This window comes from Diceros bicornis, chromosome 2 (assembly GCF_020826845.1).
Source record: "Diceros bicornis minor isolate mBicDic1 chromosome 2, mDicBic1.mat.cur, whole genome shotgun sequence".
Lineage (NCBI taxonomy): Eukaryota > Metazoa > Chordata > Mammalia > Perissodactyla > Rhinocerotidae > Diceros > Diceros bicornis.
Window position 1 is genome coordinate 21,474,807 of NC_080741.1, and position 27,065 is coordinate 21,501,871.

General features: G+C 42.1%; 1 protein-coding gene across 1 annotated transcript in view; it reads right to left on the bottom strand.

Moving 5' to 3' along the window:
* The window catches only part of COL6A5 (collagen type VI alpha 5 chain), a 90,937-nt gene extending 66,335 nt beyond the window's left edge, over window positions 1-24,602 (bottom strand). Inside the window, exons 1-7 of the mRNA XM_058553328.1 lie at window positions 24,519-24,602; window positions 22,489-23,088; window positions 16,991-17,623; window positions 11,537-12,097; window positions 7,824-8,378; window positions 5,204-5,779; window positions 1,599-2,174 (exon numbers count right to left, since the gene is read on the bottom strand). Of these exons, the coding sequence (XP_058409311.1) occupies window positions 1,599-2,174; window positions 5,204-5,779; window positions 7,824-8,378; window positions 11,537-12,097; window positions 16,991-17,623; window positions 22,489-23,088; window positions 24,519-24,585 (3,568 nt within the window). The 5' untranslated portion in view covers window positions 24,586-24,602. The remainder of the gene's footprint in view (window positions 1-1,598; window positions 2,175-5,203; window positions 5,780-7,823; window positions 8,379-11,536; window positions 12,098-16,990; window positions 17,624-22,488; window positions 23,089-24,518) is intronic.
* Window positions 24,603-27,065: the final 2,463 nt, after the last annotated feature.

Consider the following 27,065-nt stretch of genomic DNA (forward strand, 5'->3'; position numbering starts at 1 on the left):
GGAGGGTCTCTAGTACCCAAAAAGCCTTCAAGAAGGAAGACATTGGCTGCTTGAGCAACATATAACACAGATATTTCCTCTGTCCCCTTTCCAATATTACAAGTTCCAATAGTTATTTGAAGACCCAATCATGATTTGATCTCATTCTCAGTGGCTGACTTTCTGTGTGTGTGTGCATGCATATTTTCTTCTTTAAATGATGACATATTATGGTGCATATAATCATAACATATTAAAGATTCGAATTGTCCTTAGAAATTATTTAATCCTGAGGTCACAAACTCAAATGGCTGCAAAGTCCAGGTGGGTAATATAAATGAGTGAGGTGGGCAGGGAGTGAAGAAAATGAATGGAGAACAATGACCCATCTGTTCACTGTTCAGCTCCAGCTGAGAGTAGCCATGTGGAAAAGAAGACCTAACATTGTCAGATCATCTGATTTTTCAACAAGAAGCCTGAAATCTACATTTTTAATGTAAAATCTCCAGTTTATAAAAGCTGTCAACTAATTTAATAAGTTGTCGACACCAGACAGGACAAACACAACTCAGCTGCAAGTTGCCATTTAGTCACCTCTGACTCTGTCCACTTGCTCATTTTACACATGAGGAGACAATGATTCGTGGTGGCTCTTGCAGCTGAACCAGAATTAGAACCCTGGCTTTCTGATTCCAGGCTCTTTCCACCATCTGCCTCCAACTGAGCACCTCAAATGGGATGTAAAAGATCTGGAGAGCTTGGAAAGATCAACACGTGTTGCAAAAGAAGTAGCTTCAATCATAACACCTCTAGAAATAGAAGCACTCTGAGAAATTTCTGCGTGTTGTGCAAATTCCATAAGATGTTATCATTCACTGCTGCTTCCTGATGCACTGTCCTCCCAACTCCCAGCCCCAAATGTACAGAACCTGAGCCCCACATGGCTACTCTCAGCTGGAGCTGAATAGTGACATCCCCATCAATGGGTCATTGCTCTCCATTCATTGTCTTCACTCCCTGCTCACTTGACTCCTTCATATCACCCACCTGGCCTCTGCAGCCATTTGTGTTTGTGACCTCTGGAAATTAAGTAATCCCTAAGGACAGTTCGAATCTTTACTATGCTATGATTATATGAATGCCATCATTAAAAGAAGAAAACGTACACACACATATGCTCACACAGACACACACACACACACACACCACTGAATCCCTTCCAAGATAGTTTAAGAAAGTTAAAAAGGTAAAACTTCCAATTAGCAAAGGTTTATTTTACTTACTTCCTATTGGATGTAAGGCATTGTTCTAGGACTTCCAGAAGTGGAGAGGAGAGAAATAGAAGACTGAGTTCCAGATGCTAAGAGGCACATAAACACTGGATCGCACAGGGCTGACCAGAGGACATTGCCCAGGGCCTCCTCCAGCCTTTGTACCATTTTCCTTGTCTCTGAGGGAGGCTGACTGATCTCAAACTTCTTGGAAACAGAGGAGAGGTCTATTCTCACTGCACACTCTTCTAAAAATAGGCTCTGCTGGACCTGCCCATAAGACACCTTGGGAAATGAAGAACCGAGAAGTTGCAATTAAATAAAAACAAAGAGCAAGGGAACACTTACTGGTTTTCCCACAGCTCTGGCAGATTTCACGGACCATTCTTTTCTTCACATCCACGTTCTTTAATTTATTAAAGTCTTCAAAAGCGATTATTTTTTCAGAATTGCCTGTTATCGGCAGAAGCTGTTCCTTGTGAACATCTCCTATGCCCAAAACAAGGACACAAATTCCAAGGTCTTTCAGGATTTTTACTGCATTTGCCACATTATAGCGGGGATCCCCAGATGTGATAACAAGCAAAGTTTGAGGCACACCAGCGTTTCTTCTCCCACCAGCAGATGCATCAAACATCCAGCTCACTTGCCTAAGGGCGAAGTCGATTCGCGGAAGCCCACTGCTCTTGGTGATATTTTGAATTCGCGTCTTCCACTGGGTTGTAGTCAGAGAGTTTTCCAACTCAATAATTTCTTGGTAGCGGCTCCCAAATTGAGCCATCCCAATTTTCATTCTTTGAGACTGAATGTCAAAATTATCAATTAAGTCTGACAAGAAAGTTGTCATGGTACCAAACTCGGCATCAGATACCATGTCAGAGCCATCACAAAGGAAAATCACATCGGCTTCTTTAATTTTACAGTCTACAATTGGAAAAAATAAGTCAATTATTTCCCTCATGAATCATTCTAAATTTTCCCTTTACTCAAATACTTAAATTGCTTTACTAAATCCCCTCATTTGTAGCAAATTGAGATCAGTTAACAGAAGAGAGGAGGAAAGAGAAGGAAAGAGAGAAGAAAAAATAGCAGGAAAGAGAAAGAGAATAGATTTTGTTTCAAATTTTAATTATTTATATGATTCATTTGAAATGACACTGAAATCTACTCAGAGAAAGAAAATAAGAAGTTTGAGTAGATTGAATATATTCATTGAAAGGTAATTACAAAGACTAGAAATCCCTTCAACATACCCAGATCGGAAGGTTCACCCAAGTCAAGGTAATGGTACTACTCTGTACTATCATTAGTACTCCTGTTACTATTAATGCTATCATTTTATATTTGTGTTGAGAATTATCATTTGAAAAAATTTTTTGGTATACAATAATAGTTAATATTCATGACCACCTTATAAGGAATTATTCTAATTGTATAGATACAGATATGGAAATCAGAGGTTAAGTAACTTGCCTAAGAATACACAATTACTATGCAGTGGAGCTGGTACCTGGACCTCTCAATCCTTTTTATTCTTAAATCCAGAACTTTTTTCAACAGCAATTTTTTTTTATAATATCATAATCCAAATATTAAAACTTCATGAGACAAGTATTAATGGCTAGTAAATGGGGCAGAGGGTCATATCCCTGAAGTCCAATGTGAAATGTCCCGTAACCAAGGGACGATCTTCTACACTCAGTTCCAATCAAATGCAATGGCTGGGATAGGGGCAGCACTAAAGTGATTACTGAAAGTAATTGAGTAATTCCTTGTAAGGGTAATGTGGCAGACGCAGAGATGGGCTGCCCAGATAGACCTTCAAGGAAGCAATGGCTGCCCAGCTGTGGGAGTGTGATCAGCCTATGGCCTCCAGCTGTCAGCTCCTCAGGGTCAGCCTCACTGCAGAGAGATGCCTTGCCAAAGGCCATGCTCTTCCCAGGGCAGCCCACATCTGGGGACTAAGTGAGAAGGGGGTATAAAGGCCCAGTCCTTTTAGTCTGGTGCTGGATAACTCTGATGGGCAATACTCACTCCAGAGCTCTCGCCCAGGTTTGAAGTTTTGTCAAGCATGCATCACTGTTTGACTTCTCCTTCTGCCCATCCTGCTTTCCCCCTTTATTTCACAGGTGTGGATCCCTGATAAACATCTGGCATCCCAAACTCCATCTCTATATCTACCTCCAAAAAGTAGGCATGAGAGATGAGAATAAAACAGCCTCCACATCCCTAGGAAAGAACTGTAATCCTAGCAATGTACTAGATTTGGTGGAGACCCAACGATAAACAAGAGGCCAAGCCCGCCCAAGGAGCTCACAGTCTTGTGACAGATGCAGATAAGGAAACAGCAAATATGTGTTAAGTGCTACCACCAGGAGAAATAGAAGGTGTAGGGGTTGGGGGACACTGTGGGGACACCATCAGGTGTTGGGTAAGGAAACTGGTCAACAAAGGCTGAAACATGAGAGACAAGCTAGATGTAGCCAGGAGAAGCAGTGGGCTGGCGTGATTGTGGTGGGTAGAATGGTGCCTGAAAAGATATGGAGGAATTTCAGAATGACAGGAGAGACTGTAAAGAGGGGAGGGGCAATAGATGAGGCTGGAGACATGGGCAGGCGCTAGATGGAACTCAGGAGTTAGACATTGTAAACTGTAAGCAGAGCAGTGACATCTAATACACCAATGTGTATTAGAAAGATCACTCAATGTTGAGAATGGACTGGAAGGTGGCAAGACAGATGGCAAGGAAAGCAGGTTTCAGGGCAGGAGTCCAGGGACAGGCCAGAACAGGCAGAAGAACTGAGATGGTCCCACTGTCTTGAAAAAAGTGATAAGATGACATTATCATTCAGTATCTGAAACAAGAAGATGAATTTATTGCTTACTTAAGTAAGGTAGAGTTATGGTGGTCAGACATACTTTCATTCAGCACAGCAAATGCTGCTTCTGATACGGGATTTGCGGGAAGGTTTTGTTTGGGGTTGGACTGCTTACAGAGATGGGAGTGGGTTAATGTCAGTCTTAGAAACATGATTTGCATTGGCCACAAAAGTAGGTTTCAAACTGGTAGACAAGAAGGAAAAAAGGAGGAAAGGAAGAAGAGAAGGCGGTCGGCAGGAAGGGAGAGGAGAAGGAAAGAAGAAAGGAAGGTAGTTGGTTGACTGATTCATTTGCCAGGTTGGGAGGACTGGGCCAACAAGCGGCAAGGATTCCCACCTTCCAAGGAAGCACAGCGGCCCTCCCTAGATAACATGTCAGTCTCTGCTGCTTTGAGATCAGGTGGCAAATCTCATCCTTCCCTCACTCAGATGTGATGCCTCCAGCCTACCTTACCCCAGTGATATCTCAGGGAATCAGCTTAGGCCCCTTCCCTCCCTCTTCCTAGGAGCCAGTCTCCATTACCCCACATTCAACTCCCATATCTTTCCCTCTGTGCTGGTGGTCCTTAGCCAGAAAAACACATTAGACCACTTGGACTTCCTATGGCCCTACAGGATGCGTATGATCCCATATAGAGGGCCCTGGATCTTCGAAGACAAAAGTCTATCTGTTTAAACCATGAAACTCTCCACTTGAGTTTGGCATGAAACTGATGCCCAGTGGCTGCATTGAACCATTAAGCAAATAGAACAACACAAGTAGCCATGAAAAGGGGCAAAGTGAATACAATCCTAAGAAGAGTTCCTTTCTGCCAAGAAAAAGGAAACAGGCAAGACAGCAAGAATGCTTCCAAAACCTCCTTGTATAATCTCTTCCATGCATGCTGCAGTGGGAAGGGACCTTGAGCATCTCACTCAATTGCCTATTTATTTTAGGGATGAGACAACGTAGCCTGAGCAGAGAAAAGTTCAGCCCATTGACACGCAGGTAATGGGAAGCCAAGACTCATAACTTATGTCTTGCTTAAATTTTTATTGCTACCCCCATAGAAACTTTAAAAAATCACAACTTACCCTCTTGTGCATTGGTACACATACCATCTTGTAGAACCTGGTAAACATCTTTCAGTTTGTCAAAATTATCTACATGGATAGCATTGTTTTTATTCCCTGCCATAGTCTCAAGTTCTTCTGGGTCGGCCTTTCCTACACCCACTGCATAGATGATAATGCCTTTGTTTCTTAATTTCAATGCTGTGTCATTGAGCAGGCTTCGGTCATGGGATACCCCATCGGTGATGATGATCAGCATCTGCTTCACGTTTTGCTTGATGCGGCTGCCGTGTTCCTCAGTGAACAGGCTGTTTGAGTGCTCGAGAGCTCTGGCAGTGTAGGTAGGCCCTCTGGTGTCCCTGTGCCTCCTCAGATTCTCAATGATTGCTGATCTGTTTGAGTATGTATTAAGGTAGAAAAGATCCTCAGGATGGTCAGAGTATCTGAGAGCTCCAAACTGAACTCGGTCCCTGCCAACATCCGCTTTCTTCACCAAATGGATAGTTAGGTTCATCATGCTTTCTTGCTGTTGTGAACCTATGCTGCTTGAATGATCCAGCACAAACACAACGTCTAACAGGTTAATCCTTTTACAATCTGAAAGAAGAAGAAAGCAGGCATCACAAATCATCTGCACAGTACGCTCTACACAGAGAGCTGAGAAGGAAAGCAAACTAACATTTGCCATGAACCTACTGTGTGCCAGCCGCTGCATCTCACTGAGTTCTTAGAGGAGGCTGTCGCCATTTCACAGAGAAAGAAGTTGAGGCTCAGAGATGCACAACTTGCCCAGCGCATGACTCCAAGGACATTTGTACCCTTATCTACACGACTCTGTGAGCAGTGGTTCTTACGCCACAACACTGTTCTGCTAAATCTCATTAGAAGGTGTAACATCTTTTGCTAAGCAGGCTTTCAACAGAAAGGAAATGTCAGAAGGTAGTTCAATGTCAATATAATGGTGAGATCACTGATGTTTGCCAAACTGGCCTGCTGCTTTCAAGAGCTCAGGGGCTCATTGTCTAAGCTGGGATTTTTATCCTACTCCCTCTGGCTTCGGCCGTCTTCTCAGCTTCTGGTAGGCAGACTTTCCTATGACACCATGCCTCTCTGTGTCTATTTGTGTTGCTTCCCCTGACCTCCTGAATTAGAAAGGCCCCAAGTAGGGGTAGAGCTAAGGATCCTATCACCTCATCCTTAGCCCCAGGCCTTCCTCCATATTAGAAGCCAAGTGACCACTCTGGCTGGGCCTCCAAAGTGTGGGCCTTCTCTCCCCTCTTTTCCTTTCCTCAGTACCTTAAGCACATGCCTTCCCAAGGTTCGCTTTCTCCACCTACCACCTGCCTATCTTACCTCCAATCCTTATTTTTGGCAATGAGGTCTCAAAATTTCAAGCCTCAGACACTGTGGATGAGCCCAGGCCACACCTGTAGGAACCTGGGGCCATGACCCACTGTGATTTGGTGACTGGTCATGACTTGATGAATATTAATGAGTCGATCTAATGTATGAGGCAGCTGGATTTCACCTTATGCTCTAGACAGGGCCTCCACAAACATTCCATGTATCAAAATGAAGAAATTCCAGGAAGGGTCCAGTGGATTTCAAAGGTGGGGCTGTGGCCTTAAGGTAGGCCTTTCTTAGAAAGTCTCAACATTACCAAGAGTTTTGGAATCACTGCCATTCTTAGAGGAAGAAAAAATTCCAATTTAGCTGTTATGAGAGAAATCTTAGCGCCATCGCCTAAAACTCAGAGTTGACACTGAGACATTTTATTTATTAACTTTCTGAAAACTTCACACAGATATTCTGAAGAATGAAGTCCAAAAGAGATCTCTCTGTTGCCAGGGTAATGACATACAACAAACTTACTAATACTTCAGTTTGTTCTGTTAGTTGTAGCCAAAATACAGGTAACAGCACATGATACATTGAAAAGAACAGGTGTTTTTAGTCTTATGTATAGATTTATAACCAGTTCTCACTCAACAGCCATTAAAATTGATGGGCTCAAACTGAAGCTGCTCAATACAATCTGAAAAGCACTCCAGTTTGTGAGGTAAAAATGATGACCCCAAGCAATCGTTTAAAAAGTAATAAATTAAAATTTTCCAAAGGGATAGATACGTGAATACACAAATGCAAAATACCTAGCTGACAGAAGTTAAGGAATAACATGAAGCAATGAAAATATACACTATATATATATATCTTTAAAATAGAGAGGGTTGTTTTGCAGGAGTTGCTTAGGATACTGGATTTAATTTAACTAAGAGGAAGATGAATTTGTATTTCTAATTATTTACTACTTAACAATGGTTATAAGTGTCCAAAAAACAATTCTGGGGAATCACTTGGGATTAAAAATTGGATCTGGAAAAATCTAGGTATGCAGGTATTAAAGAGGTGGAAGTTTAATGTAAATTTCTGAGACCTTCATAGAATATATTTGAAGTCACCAAAACCAGACTCCCTCACAAAACTGTTAATCTGGAATATCCCTGGAGATCATGAGTATAAGACCAAAACTTAACACTATAGTCCAATTAGAGGCCAAGCCCAGAGTTCAGCCCACTGTTCACCCCACTATAAAATCAACAGCTCACATCCTTGAGTCCTGAAGAATAACAGGGTCACTTACCATGCTGAGCGCAGACACGAAAGATGAGTTTACTTTCTATTGCCTTTAGATCATCGAACTTCTCAACATGGAAGACCAGGCTGCCATCCCCACTGATCTCCTCTAGCTGAGACCTATTGGCACCGAACACTCCCACAGAGAAGATGATCACACCTTTGTCCCGAAGAGCTCTGGCAGGGTCTCTTACAGCATCCTGTGCTTCTCCATCCGTGATGAGGATGAGAAACTTTTTCACCCTAAGACGGGCCCCCTTGAGGGGGCTGAAGTACTGATCTACAAATGTTAGTGCCTTTCCAGTAAAAGTGTTTTGGTTGAGGTAAGACATTTGGTCTATTGCATCAGAAATTTCTTTCTGCGTAAAGTATTTATTAAGCTGGAACTCTTCCTTAGTATCAGTACTGAACTGAACGACACCAATATGGGTTTTGTCGGGTCCAATTTGAATCTTAGCTAACAGATTTTTCATGAAGGTTTTCATTTTCCCAAAATTTTCAAGTCCTATACTGCCAGAACTGTCCACCAGAAACATGATGTCAGCCTTCATGTCTTCACAACCTGCATGTTATTAAAAAACCAGAAATAAACCAGGTTGACATGTTTCTCAGAATATGCAGAAACAGTAAAGCAGAAATAAACGCATTAATCAGAAAACACCTAATTTAACTCTAGCAACTGCTATTGCATTTGAAAATTTTATTTGCTTCTTTAGTAGAAACCTACTGACTAGGATCCTGAATCAGAAATCCATTGAAGATTAGCCAAAAAGATTTAAAGGGGAATTGCAACTTCCAAAATGTGTATTCATTCATGCATGTGTCATTCATTTATTCACCATTCATTCATAATTCTTGAGGTGCATGAAGTGCCAAGCATCAGGCTATATGTTAAGGATGCAGTGGTGATCAAAAAAAGGAATCAGAGAAAAAGTAATCAATTCCCTGTACTCATAGGACTAATATTCCACGGTTTTATGTACAGTCTTGAAACACAAAATTCCAAGTAGTCTTTATACAGCATATTTTCTGGAATAATTTACAGTGATTTGATAAATACTATAAATCAATATTAAAAATTGGGGCAAAAAGCTTTTACTAGAGATAATAAGTACGTTAGTAAACACATATTCATTCAACATGGATTGTTCTTTTATTTATACACAAAATTTGTAGATATCCTACTGATTGGAAATGGACATGTATTTGCATGTGTATGTACGTATATATGTACACGCATATACATATATATGTACACATACACATATACCCACATAGAAGACCAATTTCTATAAGCCATAGAAACAAACCACTGTTATTAATTCATGGTACAGATGTTGTGTGTACACATATGTATATATATATAAAATATGCAAATATATTTTCTTTAGCATGTATCTCCTTAGTCTTATCCCTTTCATCTGTCTATTACTGTTGCCATTCTCTTACCAGTCCACCCCTCAACACTCACAGAGTCCATCCCACACTATTTGAAAATAAACAATTAGCATCAGCCATAGAAGGATAAGATGATGCTAATTATTTTTTAATAACTTGTGTAAGGCCCACAAGGGAGGAATAAAACCACCGTCTAAGACCCAGGCTATCCTGGGGCCGTCATGCAAGTTGTAAATAAGGAGGTTGCTGAAGATGTCTGTGGCATTGGTGAAGCCCCACCGCTGTGAAGTGTGGAAGGCTTTCTTCCATGAAACACGGTGAAAGGAGTCGATTTTTATATGTGGTCTAGTATCCACAAGAATTACCTCCCTGGATCTGTTTATGACAGAGACTGCTTCTTGTCCTCTAATATCTTTTCTCCCATTCTTCTATGTCAATAAAGTTTCAGCTAGGCAGAGGGCTGCCCAGGTAAAGACTCTGTTTCCCAGGCTTCCTTGAAGCTAGACGTGGCCCTGTGACTAAGATTCAGCCAACAGATATGAACAGGAGTGATTCGGGCACTTCTGGGTCTTAACAATGAGACAGTTGAGCATGGTGGGCTCCCTTGGCCCTCTCTCCCTTTCCACTAATGCCAGGTGATGAGAACTGGAGCTTCAGTTTTGACCTAGAGACGGAACCTATACGTTGAGCATGGAACAGCCTCTCTACTAGACCTGGACTGCTCCCTCTGGGCTATTACACAAGACAGAAGTAATATTCTGTGTTGTGTGCTTTGGGGTCTTTTTTGTGAGAGCCACTTAGACAGCCACCTAACCAATACATTCGGTCTCACTCCATCCGCATCTGCTCTGAGACCGGTCAGTGTTTTCCTAAGCCTTGAGCTTTGGCTTCTTAGTTTTCCTGCCTCTCTGATCACATCTTATGGCTCATTTCCTTGTCCACAGCTTGTCCCCTGTGCCAGTGCTCAGGCCTCTGATCTGCAACTACCTGTAATGTACTGTACCTCCTCAGATTGGTCCAGGACCTTCTCCCTTGAAGGACCTGAGATACAAGCTACTTTATGTCTCCTGAAACTCTCTCACTTTCCTAGGCATCAACTCCAGGAAACATTGTGGAACTTTTTCTCTTGTACTGTTTCTAAGACACCCTGAAGACCCCACTCTATTACTGTCCACACAGGGAGAACAATGAACAAAATTGGGATTTAGGTTTTTGCTATGAATGCTACTTATGGGCTTGTTCATTTTGCTTTTGATTTTAGTGACTCAGAGAAAATTCCAACACATTTTCACTTTTGTAAGTTCAAATAAGTGAGAATTCTTTTCCTTCCCTCATCAGTGAACACCTTAGCCAACTTCTGCAATAGCTAACTTTTATGTGGTGCTTACAATGTGCCAAGCATGCTTCTAAGTGCCCCACATACATTGTCACCTATAAGATTTGCAATAAGCCTAGACACAAGGGAACCAGGGCAGGTAGACAGTAAATAACCTATTCAAGGCCCACAGTGAATAAGTGATCAAGCTGGGGTCTGCACTTTTCCTCTTTGACTCCAGCATCCTCTGTCTTAACCACTAAGCTAACACGCCTCTCAGCAGACAATATTTTCATGCGCTAATACTAGCAATCAACACATACTATTCTCAATTAGTAAGTGGCTATTATTAATAAGAGAAATAATCAAGTACAGGAATTTGCAAATTTGCAAAGTTTTCCTAACTTTTGTTATTTACTCTTTTTCAGAACAAAAAGGCAAATATGTGTTCCTGTCATAAATAAAAATAAACAAGGATTACCTGGGTACTAGGTATGCATTCATAATAGAGAAATAATGGTTGGTGTTTATTACGTTAAACCTAGAAGGACTCTCTTATACAGGTATTCATTCATTTTATAGATGAGGAAGTTTGAGGCTCAAGTGGAAAAGTGAGTTGAACCCCGATCTACCTAAAGCCAGAGCCAATTTTCTTTCCACTGTACTCATCTGCCTCCATCAGTGCTTATGCATGCACACTCACACAACTCACACTTAGAATAGAGTCTCATACTCCACAGCAGTGGGCTGTGTCAAGGCCGCAACATTCTTAGCAACTTTCCTACTTAGGACTTCCAAGATGGCCTCAGGGCAGCTGTCTACAGAGGGCTTTTCTAATCTTGGCAATTGGTTTAAAGAGAGGGGCTGAATCTCTCCCAGGTGATAAAGGAAGTTAGCGAAACCGTAGCCAGACAGCTGGTCACATCACTCCTGTCTCAGCCTGGCTATTAGTCTGCCAGAAGCAATTAATGAAGTGTGCAGAAAAAAGCCTTTTTAGTTTTGCTTACCTTTCTCAGTGCAGATGCCGTGAACAACTTCATTTTTTATGCTTTTTAAAGAATCAAAGTTCTGTGCAAAGTTAACCCTTTCTTCTTTCCCAGCAATTTGTTGCAGTTCTGCCTTGTTAGCATCTCCAATGCCAACTGCATGAATGGTGATCTGCTCAGCCCTTAGCCTCTCAGCAGGTTCCAGGACGTCGTCTGATGACTTCCCATCAGTCAGCACAATGAGATGACAGGGAATCCCGCTTGGCCTATGCTTCCTTCCCTCCCTTATTATTGGCCCCATGAAATCCAGAGCTGCCCCCGTGGAAGTTCTGCCTTGCAGTTGCCTGATGTTGAAAATAGCCTTTCTTAAGTCCACATCATTAGAATAGACACTAATATGAAATTCTACTTTATTCTCATGTGAATACTGCACAACTCCAACTCGGACTTGGCCTGGGCCAATGCTAAACATTTCTGTCACTGCTGACATAAATTTCTTGATTTGCTCAAACTCTTTTTGACGGATGCTGGTTGAGCCATCGATGAGGAAATAGAGATCAGCCTCCTTTGTATCCACACAGCCTGCAAAAAAATAGAAAGTGGAAAGTGCATTCTTCCATTAACTATAGAGAATCTGGAGAGAACTTTGCAAGAGGGTTTGTAGAGGAATGTGAGACTGCGAAGTTTCTAAAGAACGAGGACACTTCACGTTTGCAAAGAGCCTGTCCATTTCATCGAGCTTGTTCATACTCATTTTCTCCTTTGAAATTCGCAACACCCTTGTGAGGAAATTGAAACAGAGTGGGGCCTCATTTGCCGAAGGTCACACAGCCAGTAAATTAACAGGTAAGGACCAGAATCCCAAGTCTCCAGGCTCTAAGATAAATCATTTTTCTAGTATTGACGCCTGACTTTTTAGACAGTTTATGCCTTCACTTCTTAAGAAACAGGATGGGCTAGATGACTTTCTCTTCTTACTTCCCCAGTAACCTCTTCTTCCCAGAGCAAGTAGCACAGTATATTTAAAACTAGAACCAGATCATATTACTCTTCTACTTAAACGAATTATCATTGCATTTAGAATTTAAAAATAAAAAATTGACCTGATCTTCCCCCTGTTTTTCTCTCTGATCCTATTGCTAGCAATTCTTTGTCTTACTCACTGTGCTCTAACCACACTGGGCTTCTTTCTGTATTTTGAACATGCCCCAGAGCTTTTGCACTTGCCCTCCTCTCTTCCTGGAATATTCTTCCCCCAAATAGTCCCTTAGCTTGTTCCTTCTCATCTCACCATGGACGTGCCAACTCAAACATTATTCTTCAAAAAGGCCTTCTCTTCCCCTCCAGCTAAAGCACATCAATCATTGTCTAATCTATTACCCTGTCTGTTTTCTTTATAATACCCATTACTTTCTGAAATTATCTTATTCATGTGTTCATGAGCACAGCCTGCTTCCTGTCACAGAATGTCAGCTCCACAAGGACAGAGACTTTGCCTAGTTCTCTGCTTCTGCCCAGTAGGCCTGGTACATCACAAGATTTCCATAAAAATTTTTAAATAGAAGAGCTCTCAATGTTCCTCCCTTTGTTGAGCAGATTCTATGAAACAATGCTATAACTTTCCTAATAGTCTATTTACAACTCCATCTAGTCATTCATTGAAATTGGGTAGGAGAAAGAGCATACTTTTAAAATTTAGGTTATTTACGAAATTATCCAGTTGAGTACGCGAAAAGATCTTTAAAATACAAGACAATTTAGTCATTTCAGAAATACTTTCTCTCAACAGTTTTTTGGCAATTTATAGCTATTGACACTGCTTCAAGCTATGGGGAGGTGGTCCTTAAGAAATCAGAAATACTGGAAACAAGTTTAACCCTGAGAATTAAACTATGAAATCCGCACATAAAATATTAGGGCAAAGATAAGCAGTTATCTGCAAAAGTTAGGGTTGTTCCTGGGCCAGCAAAACTTGACGGTAACCGGAATGAATTGATTTATATACCTCATAAAAAAGAATTAGGTATTCTTCAGAAGGAAGATAGTGGTGGTCTGCACGAAGGAGAGAAAAATGTGAAGTCACAGTGGGTGGGCGTGGCAAGGCCCGTCCCACCCTCCTTGGAGTTATGCTGTTCAATAACCACTAGTCACATATTGCTATTAAAATGTAAATTGAAACTACTTCAAATTAAACAAAATTTAAAAATAAGCTCTTCAGTTATACTAGCCACATTTCAGGTGATTAACAATCCCGTGCGGCTAGTGGCTATCATATTAAACGGTGTAAATATAGAACATTTTCATTATCAAAAAAAGTTCGATGGGACAGTGTTGAAGCAGAATGCGTCCCTGGCCCACAGTCTCACCTGTACAGTTATATAGCGAGAGAGATAGAGATAGAGATCTATGTTCTTGATTTTGAAAGAGAGTCATCCACCCAATTGGATGCCACTAGACATTTCAATCATAAAACTAACTCCCTTACTCTGATTCCACAACTTCCTTGCTCTGATTCTTTTGATTATAATTTAGCGTCTCACTTGGCATGCCTACAGGAAGAGAATGTATTTCTCAGAGGACAGGAACATCCAGGCCCTGGGCAGTGATAGTTGTCATTACAAAGATAACTGTCATTCTTCTTCTATATATTAGCCTCTTGGCTTGGTTAATGAGTCTCCCCTTGATTTAATGAAGTTCTATTTAAAAAATTGAATACCTAGTATGTGCTAGATGTGGTGGATACAGCAGTGACTACGTCAATATAGATTGGTTCTCTGTGTCTAACCATTCTGAAACTAGAAAGCTGACCACCACACTCTAGACCACAGCAAATTCACTAAGGTAGTGCTTCTCAAACATTGCTAGCGTGAGTTCACTGGGGAGCTTACCAAAATGCAAGTGTCTAGGCCCTACCCTCAGAGACTAACTCATTACGTTTAGGGTGGGGCTTGAGCCACTGAATTATTAACAAGCTCCCCAGGAAACTCTGGTAAGTTTACTGCAGATGCTGTTGGTGCCCTGCCTGTATCCCCTCAAATCTTTTACCATTTTTGTGCATGTTGGCCCCCAATGCTTTCACCCCAATGACTGGCACCTCTGTCTGTTTGTTTCTCTCAGGTTGTTGGCACCCTCTTGGTTTGGTGCTTGAGCGAGAAGTGTGTGGAAATTTACATTCCCACGTGTGCTGGAATATAAATTCTCTAGCTATATTGCCCCCTGACTAGGACAATTCTAAAGTTGAACCCACGCTGTTTCTAGAAATGGCCCCACGGAATTGACCCTCCCTGAGACTTTGCCTATCATCCTTCCCTTCCTGCTTCTATTTCCTCACTTCCCTACCAATCTCCAGTTTTTCTTGGGTATATTTCCTAATACATCAATTTCACATGAATCCTTGTCTGGCCTCTACTTCTCAGGAACCCAACCTAAGTCAGGTACCAATATTTGAGAGCCACTGAATTAATAAGAAGCTACCCACTGTGGCCTTATGGAAGATAGCCATCCCCTTGGACGGCCCTTGCCCTAGCCTTGGTCCCATACTTTTCCATTTAGAATTTCTATAGTGACAATAATAGTTTTTGTCACATCGTTGCAAACTCCCCGAGAGAGACCACATTACACATCCCTCCTATGCCCGGACAGTTGATACTAGACCAAGGTGGCTGCCACTCTGAGGGACTCCCCTATGTATCACTCAGGAGGTAATAGGGGACTTGTTTCTTGCTGCTGCTTGTGATGTACATGTGCCAGAGGAAATCCAGGGCTGGCCCAGGATGCATCCTTAAACCTTCAATTGACTGGTCTGAGTTTAAAACTAGCCTTTAATATCACTGGAAGATTACACTTCTTTTCTACATGAGTGCTGCCAAATTCCAGTTTCAATTGTTTGGAAGCATTTTATCTGCAGAGGAAATGTGTGAAAATAGCAGCTATCTCAGAATTAGATAATCTCAAAGTGACATCAAGTATCTCTTGGCATGTACCTTTGAAAAGAGCTCAGGAAAACTAGCAGATTCACAAAGCATCTTATCTAGGATATCCTTCACTAGAATGATGGAAGAAAAACATAAGAAAAAAGAACAAAAAGTGAGAAAATAATCACGGTTGTGCATAAAGATATAGGAATAAGGATGATCCCTGCAAGACTTTTATAAGAGCAAAACATTGGCAATGACCTGTATATCCAGCAGTTTAGGATATGTTAAACAAATTATTTTATATCCATACAATGGAATATTATTCCCAACCTAAAGAATGCTGCAAAAGAATATTTAAGGAAATTGACAAAAGTTCATGATACAAGGTTGATAAAAAAGTGGGTGAGGCAGATAATACCAGTTATCCCCAAGATCCATTCTCTCCTTCTACACTAATGGAACTCCCAATTTTAACCTAGGTACTTGCTGCCCCAAATAAAGACTAACGTTTTCCAGTTTCCATTTTTACAACTAGGTGTGACATGTGACTCAGTTCTGGCCAACGAGATGTAAGAAGAAATGGTGTGTGTAATGTCTGAGAATATCCTTGGAAAAAAGGAGGTAGAAGCCTGCCCTTTTCCTTCTCTTTCATCTTTCTTGCTTGCTGGATGTGAATGTGATGCCTGGAGCAGTTGTCTTGGACTAAGATCATGGGAGAAAAGGCCACGAATAGCAAAAACAGTAACACAGAAAGAGACAGGGTCCCTGAACCGTGGTGTACCACACGGGCTCTGTCTGCCTACCTTAGGACTTAACGGTGAAACAGAACAAATAGTTTCATCCTGTTTAAATCACTGCTATTTTTATTTCTGTTAGTCACACCCAAATGTAACTGTAACCAATACAACAGGTTACCCAACTGTATATTCCTGCGGTGTCCAACACAACAGCCATCAGCTACATGTGGCTACTAAAATTCAAATCAAATTAAATTTAAAATTCAGTTCCTCACATACACTAGCCACATTTCAAGTGCTCAATAGCTACATCTGGCTAGCGGCTGCCTTACTGGACAGCACAGATAGAGAACATTTCCATCATCACAGAAAGTTCTTCTGGACAGCACTGAAATGCACAATGTTATACCATTTTTTTAAAACGTGTGTATTTGTGTGTACATGAATGTAGAGAGAGAGAAGAGACAAAAATGCAAGCAAAATAAATGTTAAGAATGGTTTTATCTGAAAGATAGGATTACAGATGATTTTCTTTTCTTCTTTATGTTCATCAAGACTATTAAACTATTTTATAATTAACACATGATTTTTTTACGTTTTATTGAGGTATGATTTACATACTAAATACTTCACTCACTGTAATTATTCAATGATTTTTAGTAAATTTATAAAGTTTTGCAACCATCACCAAAATCTAGTTTTAGAACATTTCCATAATTCCTGAAGTTCCCTTATCCAAGTATAGTCAGTCCTTGCTCCTGCCCCAGCCCTAGGCAACTATTCATATTTTATAATAAGAAAAGTATTTTTTTTAAACATACCAGTTTTGTCAAGATCTATTTGTTCAGCACGAGTAGAAATTTGGGACCATATTTCATTCTGGAGCTTTTTTAGGAAGTTCTTACTATAAGTTTCCAAGTCTGCATAGGACTTCAGCACGGAAACTGTCTGTCTCGGAGGGTAAGATGCTATTTCTTCTATCTGGGTATCGTTAGCCCCTTGGATGCTCATGGCAAACACAGTTACGTCCTCCAGCCGAAGTTGCAGCGCAGCCTCACGCACCTCGTCATCTGATGGTCTGTTAGTGATCAGAACTGCGATCTGAGGCACTCCCTGTGCCCTTCTGCTGCCATTTGACTCTGAGAAGCCTTCTCTCCTCATCGTCTCAATAGCAGCTCCAACATTGGATTTCCCAGCCTGGAGAGAAAGCTTCTGGATTTGTTCCTGAAATTCAGATTGGGTTGTACTTGAATTCAGAGAAGAAATAGTATTGGCTGCGTTGCTGTAACTCATAAGTCCAAGACGCAGGCAATTGTCCTTCACATCCATGGAGGCGGTAATGTTCTTCAGGAAGCTCTGCAGGTTCCTTAAATTTTGTGTGGTTCCGACTGACTCATCCACCAGGAACACGAGGTCGGCAAGGGAATCTTTCTGACAGGCCATGGGGAAGGGAACTGTGGAGAAAGAAAAAGGATTATTACAAACCACTGGCCCAGAGTGAGAAAGGCACTTTTCAGATTGTCAGGAAGCATTAGTGACAATTGAGGTAGTCATGACAGATGTAGTTAGCATGGTTTTCTTTTTGTGAACAAAAGATAAAAATTCTAAACACGACTTACAAGGGTCATTGACTTCAAAGGCTTTGCAATACTGTTCTTGCTATCTGAAGAACAAGTCTTACCAATTTTCCCCACGGCTCACCACCAGGATCTTCATGACCACCATCACCACCACTATGAATACCACCACCACCACCACCACTACCTCCACCTCCACTACCACCACCACCAACCACCACCACCTCTACCACCACCTTCACCACCACCACCACCACCACTGCCACCTCCACTACCACCACCACCAACCACCACCACCACCACCACCTCCACCTCCACTACCACCACCAACAACCACCACCACCACCACCACCTCCACCTCCACTACCACCACCAACAACCACCACCACCACCACCACTGCCACCTCCACTACCACCAACAACCACCACCACCACCACCACCACCTCCACCTCCACTACCACCACCAACAACCACCACCACCACCACCACTGCCACCTCCACTACCACCAACAACAACCACCACCACCACCGCCACCTCCACCTCCACTACCACCACCAACAACCACCACCACCACCACTGCCACCTCCACTACCACCACCAACAACCACCACCACCACCGCCACCTCCACCTCCACTACCACCACCAACAACCACCACCACCACCGCCACTTCCACCTCCACTACCACCACCAACAACCACCACCACCACCGCCACCTCCACCTCCACTACCACCACCAACAACCACCACCACCACCACTGCCACCTCCACTACCACCACCAACAACAACCACCAACCACCACCACCTCTACCACCACCTTCACCACCAACAACAACAAAAACCACCAACCACCACCACCACCTCCACCTCCACTACCACCAGCAACAACCACCACCACCACCACTGCCACCTCCACTACCACCACCAACAAAAACCACCAACCATCACCACCTCTACCACCACCTTCACCACCACCACCAACAAAACCACCAACCACCACCAACAACTACCAACAACAACCACCACCACCTCCACTACCTCCAGGTCCACCACCACTACCACTCTCAAGTGCAGGGATGCAGGGATGAGTTAGCAGAAATATTTTTGACCTCAGGGAGCTCACATTCTATGGGGAGGATAGATAACTAGATCATGTTATTTCAGACAGTAATAAATGCTAGCAAGGAAATCAAACAGGTGACTCAATTGAGTTACTATGCTGGGGATATGGGGTGGGTAATAACTTATCTGAGACATAAAGAAGTCAGGGAAGGCCTGTCTGAGAGGATCATATTTGGGTTGAGATATGAATGAAGAGAAGGATTCAGCCACATGTTGTTCTGAAGGAAGAGGAATTCTGTCAGAAAGAACAGCAGGAGGTAGGAACAAGCAAGAAGCTCAGAGTGGCTAGAGCCAGTGAGTGAGGAAAACAGCGATGGATGAGGTCAGAGGGAGGTGGGGCCCAAATCATATAGGAGTCATATGATCTTATTTAAGTCATAAAATCACCCCAGTTGCTGAGGGGAAACAGTGAATTCACAGATATCAATTAAGAAACAAATGCTCTAGTGCCAGAAAGAGATAATGGTTCTTGGACAAGGATAACAGCAGATAAGGTGGAACAACAGGGTAGCTTTGATACATGATCAGAGGTGGAACAGAGAGGACTTGATAATAAATTGGATGTAAGTGTGGACAGGCAAAGAGCAAGTGGTGAAAACTCCTAGGTTTTTGCCTCAACAACTAAGTGGACGTTGGTGGGCTAAACTTGGAAGAGACAATCTCTGCTCACATTTCATCGGCCAGATCTTAGTCTCATGGCCACTTTTCCTAAGGAAAATGAAGCTCAGAGATTAAACAACTTACTCAAGGCCCTAAGCAGCCAAGCCAGGGTTTGAACCAGACCTTCCTGACTCCAAAGCCCTTACTCTTATCCTCTAAAGGCAAGGAAGGGGTCCTGTCAAGCAAATCCTTGTTGTACTGTACCACTGTGAAGTAAATAGAAGGAGTGAGAGAAGCAGCATCAGCACACAGAGCCCTCTAAGAAGGTGGGAGAGCCCCACTGTCCTGGACAGCTCAGGCAAAGCAGCTACCTACAGGGGTGGAGGATCTCCAAGGTCCCCAAGGTGGAGGGCCACAGGAGGGTTTCTGCTGTGGGAGACGAAGCACATACGCCATAAGAACCTGCTATTTTCCCTAAGGCAGGAGGAGTGTCGGATGGGGAGGGGAAGGGAAAGGGACTCCCTGGTGCCTCAGGGGCAACACTAACTGTGGCAGAGCCTTCTAGATACTCACCAAAACCCATTTCCTCTTCTTGGGTATAGAGCTATACCTGATTTCCCAGTCTCACTTTCCATTATGAAAAGTGGCCATGAGACTAAGATCTGGCCGATGAAATGTGAGCAGAGATTGTGTGTGTCTCCTCCAAGTTTAGCCCATAAAGCCCTCCCATGAGTGATCGTCCATCTTGTTTCCCTTCCACCGAATGTGTAACAGTTCCCAGGTCACCTGGAAGTCATATTTGATGATGGAAGAGCCACCACCAGTCCAAGTACCTGAACAGAGGAAAGACAACTGGTCACTCTGAGCACTGGCCCCACAACGTTATAAGAGAAATAAATAAACTTCTTCTTATCCAGGAAGTCTATTTGTTATTAAACCCTAGTCTAGTCTGACAAAAAAATCAGCCCATAGCTATAGCCATTGAATTGATGAATGGCAGAGCAGGATGGAAGTTTCAAGTTCATTCCGCGTCTTACAAATGAGGATGCTGATGCAAGGCACAGAGAGATGATATCACTTCCCCAAGTTCACAGAGTCAGCGAGTGGCATTGTCTGGATCTTTTAACCTGGTGTTCAGGGAACTTTGTACCACACCAAGTGGCTTCCTTGAGCATTAAAGCTGGATAGCACCTGTTCAGAATGGCCCATCATCGCTAACCGAACACAGAGGCGGCTGGGAAAATCCATTATGCCAGGAGTCTTTCTACCTCACCCTGGAGAGAATGGCTGGAGCCTCTCAACGGCACAGCACCCTTACTGAGCACCTCCCCTGAGCTGTGTGCTGGCCTTTTTGCCAGCTCATCAATACTGCAGGTATAGCTTCCTGCCTCATTTTACCCATTCTTCACCAATGCTTTGTAGGTTTACCTCCCAAGCAAACTATTTGTACTCAAGGGTCTTCTGTTTTGGGGTCTTCATGGAGAACTCTCCTAAGACACAAATAAAGCATTTTTAAAGTGAGAAGTTGTGAGTTGTGGGGGCATAAGTAGTCTTCCTTTTGGTCCAGGGGATCAGGAATGAAAGTTGATGAGAAGGAGGTGTTCTGCACGAAGTACAGGGATTTGCCAGGGGCTGAAGGGAAGGCTGTTGTGGCACTTGGCAGTTCTGGGGGGTGGCAGCTTAGTGATAGTAGAGAATGGCTTTCTGGCCTGAGAATCAGCATTCTCCCAAAGGAAACCAGCTGCAGTGACTGGGGTAAGGTACTGCTCTCAAGCAGCTTTGCACACAGCACACATCAACATGGATGATGGAGCCTTAGAGGATGGGTCTGTGCTGTCACGAGGGTGTTTCTCAGAAAATAAGCTGGGGAGAATTTACATCAGGGGGTGTGATAGCCGAGGTCTTAAATTATACAAGTGGGGCTACTGAGTCAGTTCAATTTGAGCTGCTTTTAATTGATCTCATTCACCCCCATGACCTCATCAGAAGTATTTCCAATACTTCTTCGATTCAAAAATGCAGTCTACTGTAAGATATACTATGATTTAATGGCAACTCTTCAGGAATTTTTTTAAAAAGGTACAACTGAAAGACACATCCCTATATAAAAAATGTGAAAATGTGAAGAAAATGTATGTCTTGGAGGTGAAAAATATAAGCACAAAATGACTGCATGGCTAGGAGGGGGAATGAGTCAAACTTCTGGCTTCAGCAGATCCTGACACTTGTTAGAGAGATTTTACCTCCAAGGGAAAAAAAATGGGGTGGGAGAGGAGAAGCCAACACAGCACATGAAGGGCTCAAGACCACAGAATCCTGCATTGCACCACCGTACAGCTGAGGGTATGCTTTCTCTGCCTGGTCTCATTCTAAGGTTAATGTTCCCATATAGTGTCACCACACCTTAATTGACAGGCATTTATTGAATATTTACTGTCCTCACACTGTGCCAGGACTGTGAGGGAAAGAGAACAGACAAGGATCTTATTTCTTTATCTGTAAGACTTTCATTTTCACTTATTAAGAAATATAATATCAGTTCCTTGTTAGGCACTGTGTAGAGTCAAAGAACACAGAGATACATGTAAGTTGCCAATTCTGCCCTCGTGGTGCTACCAGTTCACTGGTGGGGTTGGGGGTGGAGACCAACACAGAAACGGGTAATTATACAGTTATGGGAAGTGCTGCTGTCATCAAGTGTGCACAAGGAACTGTGAGACCCAAAAAGAAATTTGAAAGAAAAGCTTTCCAGGAGGATATGATTGCGGGGTTGGAATTTAAATGATGACAGGAGTAATTCAAGCTGTAAGAAGGCTAAGGAGTGTGAAAAGATTCCTGTCAGAGAAACCGGCCCAAGCAAATGCAGAAATGAGCAAGAGCAGAGTATGATGTGTACAAATTTCCAATACTTCAGCATGTCTAATCAGGAAAACCAGAAGGGGAGTTGCAAGACATGAGGGTGGACAGATGCAGATCTGATGGCATGGGGACTGGGCACCTCTTCAAGGGCTTCCTTACCTTTTATATCAGTGTCATCTGCTCCTTCCTTGTACTGAGTCACATCCTTGATGATCTGCGTCATGTTTTGGGAAAACGTGCTGAGGTCTCTGACCGTCCGAAGGTTGAAATGAAACGGAGCTGTGGCCATGGCCTTCAGGTCCTCCTCAGAAGCTCTCTGCATCCCCACGGAGATGATTCTCACTCCGTCTTTCCTTAGGGCCTTGGAAGCCTCTTCTACGTCATCCTCGGACTCGGCTGAAGCCAGGACCACCAAAATTGGGGGAAACTCTTTCTTGTCTCTCCTGTTTGGGGGTCCAGAGAAATAGGTTCTGTGAGCCTCCTGGAGGGCATTTCCTATCCGCAGGGAGCCGCCAGTGAAGCTGAAGTTCTTCCTGAGGTGGTTCAGCATGGGGTTCCTGCTCTGGAAGGTGCTCAGCTGGAATTCACTGTGGAACTTGTCACTGTACTGGGCCAGGGCCACGCGGTATTTGTCGGCCTCTATGGGGAGACTGCTGATTACTTTGGTGATGAACGTCTTCACCAGAGGGAAGGACTTGGTTCCCAGGTGATCAGAGCTGTCCACCAGAAACACCACGTCTGCGAACTGAGGGCCTGGCTCTGTCAAAACAAAACGACAACAAACCAAAACAAGGAGATTGTTCAGCCTTTACGTTTTCGCCCACAGCACTCATTTGAGACTATGTCCTAGTGTTAAGGGTAACTCAGAATCCCAAGGAATGTGTCTCCTGGAGGTCAAACAGAAGAAACCATACATGTTTTTGCTAAAATGTCAAACAACAGCACTTTTGTAAAGTTAACAACAGATTTTTCTTTCTCAACTCTATACCAGAGACAATCAATATTGTTTTCCTTTTTGGTTGTGGAACCCCAAACTCTGATATTGTACCAAAGAATAAATAACACGATACCAGCAAATCCCAAAGTGGTCTGTGGACTAACAGCAACTTTTAAAACAGTATCGAGGAGGCAGCTGTCTTGGGTTGGAGAGCGTAGAAGCAGATCTGAGACAGGGTTTTGGTGAATGAGCTTGATGGAGGGAAGCAGGAGAGGGGCAAAGCAGGATGTCTAACCTTGGCCTGATCTGAGGGGACTCTGGAGCATCAATTACACCAGAGTGGCCCTCTTTGGGGCAAGAGGGCCAGGTTATTGTGATCCCCTATCAGTCAATCATTGGCTGCAGACCATCCCCAGGAATTGGAGGGAAGGAGAGGAGGGTTACAGGCATAACCTCCTGGGTAAAGTGGCTCTGGGAAAGCTGAGAGCAATTCTCCTGAGAAAGAGGGGTACAGCTGTGAGCTGTTGCAGGCAATATTCGCAACTGCCGGGGGGCGTGCACCAGCCTGATAAAGAGAGTCTGGGCAGGAGAGGCACCACCAGTCATGATCAGCCACCTCCGCTCTCGAAATTAGTGATGTGCTAGTAAATGTTTAACTGGCTCTTTCTTTCAAAGCAACTCAGAAATGAGTCAGGAAATTCTAGGGTAACACAGTGCAAAGTTAAAAATGCTTCTTTGAACTATGTTTTGAGTAATTACAAGAGAGTAGAAAAACCTAGCTTTCATACTCTTTTTATATATATTCATATATCCCTTCCCTATTTCATGTTTGTAAAAGAAAAGGAAGGCAATGGTTTAGCCACAAAAACACATAGAATTTATTTTCTATGTGGAGTTCCTTCTTTTTCCTTTTCTTCCATTTATTAAGGCCAACATGCAAAATGACCTACAAAACAAATGGGTTGACTCTATTCATAGAGACAAGAAACATTGGGACTTAAGCAAATCAATGAATAATTAGTTTTTCTAGCCAGGTGCAGCATAATTCATGACTTTTGCCCATGGCTTTCTGTCATCTTTGATAGATGAAGTTTGCTTGATATTGTATAGCTCCAATTACAACTAAATGCTGTCTACTTTGATTTCTTAGTAAATAAAGTCTTTGTTTCTATTTATTGAAATAAAGTTTTCTTAAGACATAAAAATTTTTATTTTCCTAAATAATAACAATAAACATAAAACATGCTGGTACCTGGACTTTGATCTGCCAATGTTTCAGTCCAAAGGATTAGGACAGATATAATTAGCAGGATCTTCATCTTGTTAGTGAAGGTTTCTTGCTTTTATCCTGTAAAAAAAATGTTATTTACAATATGAAAAATCTCATTGTATAACAAGAAATAACTACTGGGAAAGATGGGTTAGGGTGCAATACACTGTAAACAACTTATTTGTCAAGCAATGCCAGGTGTGTTTAAAACATTCCTCAAGCATTTGGAGTATTTGTTGAAAACAGATAATGCTAATGTTTGCTGAGCCCTTTCCATGGCTCAGATACTTTTCTCAGTGCTTTACAAGTATCATCTAATTTAATCTCCACCACAGTCTTACAGGATGGTGCGATTACTATAGCTATGTGACAGATAAGGAAACAGGCAGAGAGTTGCTTGGTAAGTGGTGGATCCAGGATCCTAACCCAGACAAGGTGACTGCAGAGCCCAAGCTCTTAACCACCGTGCTATAAGCCTTGCATAAAATCTGCATCCTCATGAAATGTATGCAGTCACTATTCTTTACCCTCTATTGTTATGCTGACAATGACTATTGTATATGTTCATAACTTGGCTCCAAAAAGCCAACAGCTACCCATGTTTCTTTCTTCATTCAACCCTTACGAAAACTGTTCTCTCATTTATGGTTATATTCAGTTTTACAAATTACAACTTCAGCATTTCTCTCCACAAAGCTCAAAATCAATCAGAAATCTTCATGGGAAATTACAATCTTACAGAAATTCCACCAAATCAGAGTTGCTCTTTATAAAAAGGGAAATAGATCAAATAGCCAATCCTCAAAAATAGAACTGCCTTAAATGAGATACCACAGATGTAAAGGTTGATTTTTATTCTGGAATTGACTTCTCCAGCAGTTCTTTTGAAATTGCTGATCATGCAGGAAGATTGAGAGAATCATTGGAAGCTAGATTTGGAAGAAACCTGATAGATCATTTAGACTAAACCCATATTTTGCTAAGGAGGAAACTGAGGCTCCCCAGTAGTCAGTGGCTGAACCATGTCAACAATGACTTATAATAAACCATACATTTTACTTATTCATTAATTTTACTATTGAGATATAATTCCCATACTACAAAATTTACTCTTTTAAAGTGTACAATTCAATGTGTTTTAGTGTATTCACAGGATTTGTATCCATTATCACTAATTCCAGAAAATTTTTATGACCCCAAAAAGAAACTCCATACCCATTAGCAGTTACTCCCCATTCTTCCCTTCCCACAGGTCCTGGCAACCACTGATCTACTTTTTTCTCTATAGATGTGCCTATTCTGGACATTACTATAAATGAATCATATAATATGTGGCCTTTTTTGTTCAGATTCTTTCATTTAACATAATGTTTTCAAGGTTTATCCATGTTGTGACATGTATCAGTATTTCACTCCTTTTTATGTCTGAGTAATATTCTATTGTATGGATATACAACATTTTAAAAATGTACTCATCAGTTGATGGACATTTGGGTTGCTTCTGCTATTTGACTGTCATGAACAATGCTGCTATGAGCACTCACAAGTTTTTGTGTAGATATATGTTTTCATTTCTCTTAGGTAGATATCTAGGAGGTAATTTTTGGTCTTATGGTAACTTCATATTTAACAGTTTGAGAAACTGCCAAATTGTTTTCCAAAGTGGTTACATCATTTTAGATTCCCACCAGCAATATATAAAGGTTCCCATTTCTCCATGTTCTCACCAATACTTGTTATTGTCTGTCTTTTTTTATGATAGCCATCCTAGTGGGTATAAATGGTATCTTATCATGGTTTTGATTTGCATTTCCCTAATGATGAATAATGTTAAGCATTTTTTCATGTACTTATTGGTCATTTGGATATCTTATTTGGAGAAATATCTATTCAAATACTTGGCCCATTCTTAACTGGGTTATTTATCTTTTTATTGTTGTGTTCTAAGAGTTCTTTACACATTCTGGACACTAGACACTTATCAATATATGATTTGCAAATATACTCCTCCCGGTCTGTGGGTCATATTTTCATGAGTGGGTCACATTTTCACTTTTTTTTTTCTTTTTTAAAGCTTCAGTGCATGGTTGTGTATCCTAGTTGTTAGTTTTGATTCTCTGTGTCAGCCGCCGCCACAGTATGACAACTGACAGACTGGTGGTGTGGGTTCCACCTCCAAGAAAGGAACCCGGGCTGTGGCAGTGAGAGCGCCGAATCTTAACCACTAGACCACCAGGGCTGGCTCATATTTTCACTTTTTTAATGGTGTCTTTGAGGAACAAGTGATTTTAAGTTTGACTAAGTCCAGTTTATCTATTTTTTTCTTTTGTTGCTAGTGCTTTTGGTGTCATAGCTAAATCACCATTACCTACTCCACAGTCATGAAGATTTACTCTGATGTTTCCTTGTAAGAGTTATAACTGGAATTGTCTACCCTTTGACCACCTTCACACATTCCCCTCAACCCCCTGCCTCTGGAAACCACCGATCTACGCTCTGTCTCTATGAGTTCAGTTATTTTAGGTTCCT